Genomic DNA, 10,618 nt, shown 5'->3' with positions numbered 1-10,618 from the left:
TTAATTTCACCTGTGCACGGAGCTCTCTGACGGGCCCACCCAACCAATATCTGGCTGAAAATCAGTCTGATGTCAATCTGGCATGTTTGATTTTCCCATCAGCTCGAGAACCTTGTCGGCTAATTGATATGTCCTTGATATGTCGTTCAGATGCCTCATTTTCCCATCATTGTAATCCAGTACTTGGCCCTAGGACCAACAATTGGATAAAGCTCAAAACTGCCTACCTTAGGTGGGCATATCAGAGGAAAGAACTATTGTTTGGCTACCTCTCCTGCCACTTGCTTCAGATCTTCTGGGCTTGCACAGAATAGAAATAGATAACGTATTTCTGTACTGCATATGTGCTTGACCAGGGCATCCTGAAAGGTGCTAGGGCACTGGATGAGTATGGTGGCACATGGCTGAGAAGAAAAGTATCTTTTTGCGGAATTTAAATAAGTGACAAAAGAAAAGTACTATACATTTTTGGAGGAAGAGCGCCAGACAGCAGTGATGTGTGGGTCGGCACAGGTCCTGCAGGGTGGGCGAGTTCAGGTCGACCAGTTGCCCACAGAGGTGGCCCTCTACAGGAGGCAGGAAAAATTCTCCTCCATGCAGTTACTCCCACAAGCTCCTCTTGCCATGACACAAGTGACAGAGAGGCGCTTGTTAATATACTCACCAGAGAAGGGGCAGGTCGGGAATGGAAATATAAATTGGTGTGGCGTAGTATGGGGGGCTGAGTCAGGTTAGGGTTAAATATTTTTTGACCTGCATATGAATACCAGACAGAGCCTGAAGTAAGCAGCTAAAATCAGCTAAAAAACTTGTTGTCGACCCCCCCCCCAGTAATTCTATTTTGCATTGTACTTTGAGCTTGCTGGCAATGGGCAGCTGATTTGTATTGAATTGCATTTCTGCTGCAGCAGGTTTCCAGTCTTGGGCTGAAGGCCTTACACCAACTGCATTTGTCTAAATTATTTTATTCTGTATTCTACATTAATAACACATCACATGTATATGTCCTTCTCCTGCACAATGGCACGCCTGCAGCACACATGGTAAACGAAGCTGGGAAATTTCTAAAAATTAGCCCTATAAGTACGAATATGAGGATATAAACTGCCTTCTGGGGAGCAACACAGGCATTCAAAAACTTCCTGGGGTGCCAAATAAGGAATGTAATTGGCTATTTGGTGGACCCTATGTGGGCTGGAAGTATGGTTGCCACCTTTTCTGGAAAAAAATACCGGCCTTCCTATATGTTCATCTTTTTTCCCTATTAATAACATTGGGATAAACCATATTTTTTACTGGCTAGGCCGGTAAAATTGGCAACCCTAGCTGGAAGACTACAGGAGGTTCTGTTTGGCAGTACAGCTGGTTTTTATGCAACAAAACTTGCCTCCCAGCCTGGAATTAAAAAATAAGCACCTGCTTTTAGGCCACTGGAAGCAACAACCAAGGGGGTAGTGAGCAACATGTTGAGCTATAATTTTTCAGAATGTATCAGTTATCAACTGTTTATACTGTGCTTGAATGGCTGCCCCAGTGTCGGACTGGCCCACAGGGATACCAGGAAAACTCCCATTGGGCCCAGGTGTCTGTGGGCCCTCATGCTGCTAAACATTTGGCCTATTTCATTGACATTCCCTATTTCTATGAGAACAAAGAGGTGAAATAGATTAAATAATAGATTATAATATGTTAAGAAAAGAGACTAGGAGAAAAGAGGTTGAGTGAGGAGAGAAAGAATAATAGTACTGAGAGTGGGCCCCTGGTCTAAGGTTTTTGGTGGGCCCCTGCTGGTAGGGTTGCCACCTTTTCTGGAAAAAAATACCGGCCTTCCTATATATTTATCTTTTTCCCCTATTAATATCATTGGGATCAACCATCATTTCATACCTCCCAACTGTCCTTTTTTCAGAGGGACAGTCCCTCTTTTGACAGCTCAACCTGCAGTCCCTCATTTGTACTGGAAAGTCCCTATTTTCACTGAACAGCCAGAAAAAGAAACAAAGTTTCTCATGTAATTGTCTTTTAGCAGAGCACACAGAACAGCTAACAGGTGCATATAAGATACTTTGTAACAATTTTGAGACACAAAAAAAACAGTTTAGATAAGGAGAAATATTGTCAAAATTTCATCACCTGCCAAATTTTGTAAAATGAACATGGTAATCAGGGGGTGTGGCCACAGAAAGGGACGTGGTCAAAATGTCGCTGTTCTACGTGCAAAAAAAAATTTTGTCCCTCTTTTTACTTCCAAAATGTTGGGAGGTATGTAATTTTTACCGGCCAGGCCGGTAAAATACCGGCCAGGTGGCAACCCTAGCCCCTGGTTTATGGTTTTTGGGTGGGCCCCTGTTGTCCCAGTCTGACACTGGGCTGCCCCCATGGCTACACAGCAGCTTGTTTATATAAACTATAGTTGTGTTTCTGAAGCAAACACACCAGTTTTACCAGTACAGGGCAGCAGTACATTATATTGTCATTCCTTTATATACTTTCAATTTTTGTTGTAACTGTTTCTTTATATTTAGAATCAAACGCATGGCTTGCATATTGTAGTCTTGTGTGGAAAATCTGCAGGCTGTTTAATTTGAAAAGCAAAAGCTGCAAATCAGCTGAAGGGCGTTTAATGAAAACATAAATAATTGTTACAGTTAGCAGAGGAATTATGGGACCATGTTAATCAGAGATTTTCAGATCACTTGACCAGGTGAAATAACTGGCGCAAAGTGTAATACAGATCTGACTATCCTGACAGAAACTACTTTCCGGTCACTTCCTGTAGCAGGAGTACTAAGATGGCGCTTGGAACGCATGTGGCGCACCCATTCAGTGTAAACTGGAGGAGCGTCTTCCCTTAAACCCATCCCCCGTTTGCGTCATCTCCCTCTTTCCCACCGGCCCTCTGTAGAGGAAGCACGCGTTGTTTCGCGGCTCACGGTCTTAGGTGAAAAAAAGTGAAATAAAACATAATCAGCAAGGTAAGGCCGGTGTATAACGTGACAGGAAGTCATGTTCTGGGTGCCTATGGGGGAAGCACGTGGGGAATCTGGGCGTGCGGCCGCGTTTTGACTCTCGATGCCACCGGCTGTTGCAGGGCTAGACCTGGATAACTATCTGTGTGCTGGACAGAGGGTGGTAAGAGTAGTATTACTGTCGTAAGTGAAAGCCCTTCTGAAAGGCTATAGATGTTGAGTTATATAGCAGTGTCCAAGCGCTATTACCTCTCACTTGTCAAGAGAGGCCCTGAGTGATGCAAGGTCTTATTCCTGTGTTACCCGTGTGTTTTATTTGCAGAATCGAAAGCTGCTGATTGGCCAAATCCGTTAAAGGAGTTGTGTTCACCTTTACGTTAACTTTTACTATGTCCTAGAGCCTGTCACTCTATAATTTCCAACTGGTTTTACATTTTTGTTTTTTTAGCTTTTTATCAAACCGCTATCCCCTTTACAATTTCAGCAAATCTGGTTGCTAGGCTGTAAATGAACCTAGCAACCATACATTGGTTAGAATAAGAGACTGAAATTTGAATAGGCCATGCCTTGAACAGAAAGGTGTGTAATAAAAAGCAGCCGTAACAATGAATTTGTAGCTTTTACAGAGCATTTTTTTACAGGTGGGGTTAGGGATCCTCATTTGAAAGCTGGAAAGAGTCAAGTCCAAACAATAAACATGTAGCCTTCCAGAGCATTCGTTTTTTTAGATGGGATCAGTGGCCCTCATTGAAAGCTGGAAAGAGTCAGAAGAAAGCAAATAATTTGAAAACTATATAAAAATAAAGGCCAATTGAAAAGTTGCTTAGAATTAGCCATTCTTTAACATACTAAAATTTTACTTTAAGGTGAACTGCCTCTTTAAATGTCTGATGGGTCCAGAACTAAATGTCAGATCTGACAATATTTAAAACACATCCCCTGGGTGGAATATTCCCATAAGAAACATTATGCATTATGATGGGCTTTGTAAAATGGTATTATATGTGGCACGTTAATCTGTTGTAGCAGATTAATTTAGCATTACTAACAATTGGCCCATAGTTTCCTGGAACATTTTATGCCAGGCACATGACCCTCTAAGTAGGGGGAGGCAGCAATGTAAACATTGTGGCTTGGGTGAAAGGGTAATGATTAGGGTTACATTACCCCTATAATAACAGCCATGTATTAAATCTACGTCATGCATGGCTAATCCGCAATTAAAGGGGGTTAGAATTATGTTTTAGTACGACGTAGAGACTGATATTCTTAGACAATTTGCAGTTGGTTTTCATTTTTTATTATTTGTGGTTTTTGCATTATTTAGCTTTTTATTCAGCGGGTCTCCAGTTTGCAATTTCAGAAATCTGGTTGATAGGGTCCAAGTTACCCTAGCAACCATGCACTGATTTAAACAAGAGATTGGAATATGAGTAGGAGAAGGCCTGAATAGAAAGATGGGTCGTATAAAGTAACAATAAATTTGTAGCCTTACAGAACATTTACTTTTAGATGGGGGGGGGGGGTCAGTGACCCCCATATGAAAGCCAGAAAGAATCAGAAGAAAAAGGCAAACGATTGGAAAACTTTAAAAACTAAATAGTGACCAATTGAAAAGTTGCTTAGAATTGGCCATTCTATAACACTTAGTTAGATTAAAGGTGAACCACCCCTTTAAAGGAAAACTATACCCCCAAAATGAACACTTGAGCAACAATTTAAATCATATTAAGTGGCAAATTAAAGAATCTTACCAAACTGATATATTTATTTAAGTAAATATTGCCCTTTTGCATCTCTTGCCTTGAACCACCATTTCATGATGGTCTGTGTGCTGCCTCAGAGATCACCTGACCAGAAATACTACAACTCTAACTGTAACAGGAAGAAGTGTGGAAGCAAAAGACACAACTCTCTGTTAATTGGCTCATATGACTTAACATGACTGGGGGGGGGGGGGGGGTTTAAATGCCAATTTTCTAATAAGGATTACCCAATGGCACATACTACTAGAAAAGGTCTGTTAGGGTATCATCATTTTGAAGAACATTTAGTGAACTGTTGACAGGCTTTAGGTTATTGTTTGAGCAGCAACATTCACATTGTGACTAAAGAACATTGACATTTGTCACTGATACTAAGATTAGATTGTGCTCCATGCTTAAAGGAGAACTAAACCCTAACAATGAATATGGCTAAAAATGGCATATTTTATACACTGAACTTATTGCACCCGCATAAAATTTCAGCTTCTCAATAGTAGCCATGATCCAGGACTTCAAACTTGTCACAGGGGGTCACCATGTTGGAAAGTGTCTGTGAAACTCACATGCTCAGTGGGCTCTGAGCAGCTGTTGAGAAGCTAAGCTTAGGGGTTGCTGCAAATTATCAGAAAATGAGGTTGGTCTGTAATATAAGATGATGCTACAGGGCTGATTATTAAATTCTGATGCTAATTGCACTGGTTTCTCTGCTGCCATGTAGTAATTATCTGTATTAATCACTAATCAGCCTTATTTTGTGACATTTCTATTCTATGTGTGCTGTATATTGTGAGTGGGTCCCTAAGCTCAGTAAGTGACAGCAGCACAGAGCATGTGCAGTGAATCAGCATAAAAGAAGATGGGGAGCTACTGGGGCATCTTTGGATGCACAGATCTTTACTGCTAAAGGGCTGTGGTTGCCTTGGGCTTGTACAGAAGCCCAAAACATAATGTACAACATTTCTAGCCTAGTTCTTTAGTTAAGCTTTAGTTCTCCTTTAAATCATGGATCATCTTCTAAGCATGTTACATTAATGCAGCCTGGTACGCAGGGCATTGTATTTGTTGGCTTGTTTGCTCATCAGAGAGGTTATATGAGGGAAAGCTGTTTAGCTGTCTGTTGTCTTGCTTAAGAGACAGACTGATCTTTGCTGTAGGATTAAATTGACATGACCAAGAGCAAGTTGCTACATCACAGGGAAATATAATATCCTTCTGGTGACCTTTGGGAGCCTTGTGGGGATTTTTTTGTGCGTCCAGACCTAGCAAAGTACCGGGAATACTAAATAGTCTTCAAATGTAAATAATTTCATTAATGCTCCAAACTCTATGTAATGTTGTTGTTTTCCTTCCTGCTCAGGATGCGTTACGTAGCTGCTTATCTTCTGGCGGCCCTCGGGGGCACTGAAAGCCCTACCATTGCGGACCTGACAAAGATCCTCAACAGTGTTGGCATAGAAACCGATCAACATCGTGCAGAGAAGGTGGGTTCATAGTAACAATACAACCCTGTTTATTATAGGGCAAGGCACCCTCAGTGAATCCAATCACTACTTTATTTTTCATGGACTGGTGGTCATTTTAGGAAAAAGGTTATTCCCACATTAAAAGTCTGGTCTTGCTGGACTACAACGCCCAGAATGCGTAGACTTGTTTTATATTGAAGGGTGCTGGGAGTTGTAGTCCGGTGGACCCAAAGGTAAGAAGCAGTGCAATAAAATAGGCATAACCTTTGAGGGTTCGACATAACGAAGTATATGGGCTTTATGATCTGCCCAGAACAGTTGTATTAGGAATAACTTTTTTTTTTTTTTTTTTAAAGCTAACCTCTGCAAGAATTGATTTTTTTTTTTTTTTGTGCATAGGTTGTTGGTGAACTGAAAGGCAAAAGCATTGATGAGATTATTGCCCAAGGTAAGCAATTGTCAACTTCTCTCTGTGACTCAACTTTTTGTTTTTCTCTATTTTGGGGTTTCTGCATTCACCATTGTTATAAGGTTTCCTTCCAGGTAGATGTGTGGGGCAAGCATAGACATTCACTGCACTGTAGCCAACAGAGAGGCAAAATGACAGTAATTATGCAGGTTTTGGTGCACTGTAACTAAAGGGTGTATTAGAAAAGAGCAGAGCTTTAGGGGAGACACTTATTGGATGCTTTTCCCAGCCACATTTATAACCAGTTTATTTTAAGGAAAACTAAAGCTTGAAAAATTGCATAATTACTGGAAAGTGTTTTCTTCCTGTGCTGATAAAATTATAACTTGGAACGGTCCATCCTAGTACCCACTGATTGTGATGTATCTGTTGGGTTTCGCTTGTGGACCAGATCAATCAGAGAAGCTTTTTTTTTATCAAGGGGATTTATTTCATTGGATCTCCTGGTTTGGGTTTCTCTGGACAATCCCTGGGCCATAAATAGTGAAAGTTTTCAGCATAATGCTAGTCTTAAAACCCATTTGTCTACTGCAATTGAAGTAGAAGGGCAGAGTTACATATAATATACTATATAGCAGGGGTCCCCAACCTTTTTTAACCCGTGAGCCACATTCACATGTAAAAGGAGTTGAGGAGCAACACAAGCATTATAAAACATCCTGGGGTGTGCCAAATAAAAGATTTGATTGGCTATTCAGTTTCCCTATGTGGATTGGCAGCCTAAAAGTGGCTCTGTTTGGCCATAAACCTGTTTTTTATGCAATTAAAACCTCCAAGCCAGGAATTGAAAAATAAGCACCTGCTTTGAGGAGCAACATCCAAGGGGTTGGAGAGCAACATGTTGCTCACGAGCTACTGGTTGGGGATCACTGCTATATAGAGTTAGACATTACCTTCATTTGCAATCCAATTACATTGTCCCATATGGAAAATATGTTTATGTAAATATTTAGATTATTTTTTATTGGGAGGAGGGAATGGAGGGTTGCCATTTCATATCGCCTGTCTGAACTCTTTCAATTCTTAAAAGGGTGAGTTGATGGAAAAACATAAGCTGTTTCAATAAGTGTACTGGAATAAGTTTCAGCATAGGCAGGGTAGTAGCCAGAGTGTAGCAGTGATAGGAACCTGCTGTTACTCTTCGGTAAACTGCTGCAGATAGAAGAATTGGAACAGAAAGGCCGGCTTGTTGGGTAGTATGGGTGCCTTAAAGGGCACTTGGTGCATGTAAATTTGGACCTGTTGGAGGTATTTTAGTTTTTTTTCCTAGAAAAGCCCCTTAGCTAGTCCTGGCCCACCACATCAGGGAGACAAGATGGGACACATGTATGTGCACAATGAGTTAGTGATACCTATTTATCCCAAACCTACATCATTATCCGCATGGGTGTGCCCCTTCTAGTGTGGGTGGCTCAGAGCAGGCTTAGGGGGCTTTACTGCAAAAGTGACTTATTTCCTCATAAGCCTGCATCTCTGGTGGGGAAAATATTTTTAATGAGCTAGGTGCCCTTTAAATTTGGGGATCTGCAAGCAGCATTCCCTGGTAGAATAGGGGTTTGTAGTTCCCAGCTGGGTTGCTGACGTCTCCCCTTGTTTGCAAGGCCTCTAGGTCATAGCCAGGCTAAGGTAATGACCTTTTAAACTATTTTCAAGGAATCCCAATGGACAAAGCTGAAATATTGTTTCCTAGAACTGTTCCTGGCAGTGTTGGTTGCTAGCGCTTTGCTTCCCTGCTCCCATGTAACCCCTTGCACAGAATAATAGGAAAAGTCAAGGAAGAGTTGTTGTTGTTTGGAATTACTGCACAAATAGTCCCTGATTTCTAAGGATTGTATATCGATCTTGTGTTACTGCATGGGACTTGTTTTTCAGCGTTTTTTGGAAATAATGCTCGTAGACAGTGTTTCTAGTGCTATGACTATAACCTTCAGGCAGTAGCCCAGAAATATAGATTCGGTGGCATTAGCTCTGAGAATTGTATGTAGTGTCGGCAGATTTATCAAAATTTGAGATTAGAACTCGCCACAGAAAAACTTTCTATTTATTCCTATGGGATTTTTAGAATTGTATTTATCAATGTATTTCACCATTTGATAAATAGGCTTTTAAAAATCCCATAGGAATAAATAGAAAGTGAGTGAGTTTTTCTGTGGCGAGTTCTAATCTCACATTTTGATAAATCTGCCCTGTATGTTGGATGTAATGCATGAGGTTAACTGATATCTTTGGTATTCAATAATCTCTCTTTCTAGGTAACACCAAATTAGCCAGCATGCCATCTGGAGGTGCCGTGGCTGCTGCTGCCAGTGGTGGATCTGCTGCCCCTGCTGCTGGAGGATCAGCTGCTCCCGGTATGAAATAATTTAACTGGGCCTTGGATCTCCTGCTATTGCCTGTTACTTAAAGGGGTTGTTCACCTTTTAATTAACTTTTAGTATTATATAAACGAGTGATGTTCTAAGACAATTTGGAATAGATAATTCTACAACATATTAAAAGTTGATTAAAGGCAAACCACTCTTTTAAGTCTAAAACCCTTTCATTAACTTTTTTGTTGTTTGATCTTGGTATATGAGGATTTGTTGGATAACAGTAAATTTGTAGCCTACAGAGCATTTGTTTTTAGATCGGGTCAGTGACCCCCATTTGACAGCTGGAAAGAGTCCGAAGAAGGCAAATAATTCAAAAACTATATAAAAAAAAAAGTAGGCCAATTGAAAAGTTGTTTAAAATTAGCCATTCTATAACATACTGAAACCAACCCTTTAACCTACAAGTGGCCACTTCACTACTGGATTACTAGGAATTGTAGTCCGGGAGGGAGGCTGGTACAGACAAGCATACTTTGGCAAGAGCTACTTTATAGAGATATTTATGCAGTTGGTAATAGAACAAACCTCTGTACTAATATATGCTGCACTGTAAATACCCTCTAAATTAACTGTCATACTTTAGGGTATAATAATATGATCAAATGCTGAAAGAAAAGTAATGGTAATTCTTAGCTGTCGTATGTAACAGGCAATTGTAAAAACAAAGGGAAAGCATGCCTTTAGATTAAAATGTAAGGAAGTGTTTTGCTTACTATTAGGGCAGAGACACACGTTCAGATTTGACAAATCTTTTTCGGGGCGACAAATCTCCCCGAACTGCTTCCCGCTGGCTAGAATGAAAATTGTTGTAGGGTTGGCACTCTGAGCACTTCATTTTCCGAAGTTGCCTCATGAGGAAACTTTGGGCGACTAAGGAAAACGAAGCGTTCCGATTGCCATCCCACCGGCAAATTTCATTCTAGACGGCGGGAAGGCAGTTTGGGGAGGTTAGTTGCCCCGAAGAAGAGATTTGTCGCCGGGCGTCTAATCTCCCCTTATCTGACCGTGTCTCTGCCCTTAACCCTTATGAGTAGGAAAGTTGCAGTCTGTGGGCAAAGCATGTTTTGCTTGCAATTTTACTACCCAGGAAACAATAAAAAATAACCCTCTAAACATAATGGCCATTTGGGATGATTTTGCTTTGTTTTGTGGATAGGGTTTTTGTTGCAACAGGAGTTGGAGACCTTTGCAGTACATATAAACATTGCGGTTAATACAGAGGACTGATAAAACTGTTGTCTATTTTGCAGCTGAGGAGAAGAAAGACGAGAAGAAAGAAGAGTCTGAGGAGTCTGATGATGATATGGGATTTGGACTCTTTGATTAGAGCTATCACTTTCAAATAACTCAATAAAAGAAATTTATTGATACAGTGGTATCCTCCTTTTATCAGAGTTTTCCTTTTACACACTGAAATTCTTTAGGCATTAACACAAATATATGCAAAGCAGTAGTTTTGAATTAAAATACAAGACAGAGCACCCAGGCAGTTGATTTGGACAGAATACAATCTGTGTCTTAATGTGGCACATTTGGGGCAGGGTCATTATATTAGATTGGAAAAAAGCAGCCTGTCATC

General features: G+C 40.7%; 1 protein-coding gene across 2 annotated transcripts; it reads left to right on the top strand.

Moving 5' to 3' along the window:
* Window positions 1-2,923: 2,923 nt before the first annotated feature.
* On the top strand, window positions 2,924-10,409 carry rplp2.L (ribosomal protein lateral stalk subunit P2 L homeolog). 2 transcript variants are annotated; one of them, NM_001096852.1, is given in 5 exon segments: window positions 2,924-2,975; window positions 6,093-6,216; window positions 6,598-6,646; window positions 8,920-9,018; window positions 10,290-10,405. In NM_001096852.1, coding segments are annotated over 4 exon segments (348 nt in total). In that variant the 5' UTR covers window positions 2,924-2,975; window position 6,093; the 3' UTR covers window positions 10,367-10,405.
* The last annotated feature ends 209 nt before the right edge of the window (window positions 10,410-10,618 follow it).

This window comes from Xenopus laevis, chromosome 4L, assembly GCF_017654675.1.
Source record: "Xenopus laevis strain J_2021 chromosome 4L, Xenopus_laevis_v10.1, whole genome shotgun sequence".
NCBI classification, from domain to species: domain Eukaryota; kingdom Metazoa; phylum Chordata; class Amphibia; order Anura; family Pipidae; genus Xenopus; species Xenopus laevis.
This window is presented reverse-complemented; position numbering and strand designations above follow the sequence as displayed.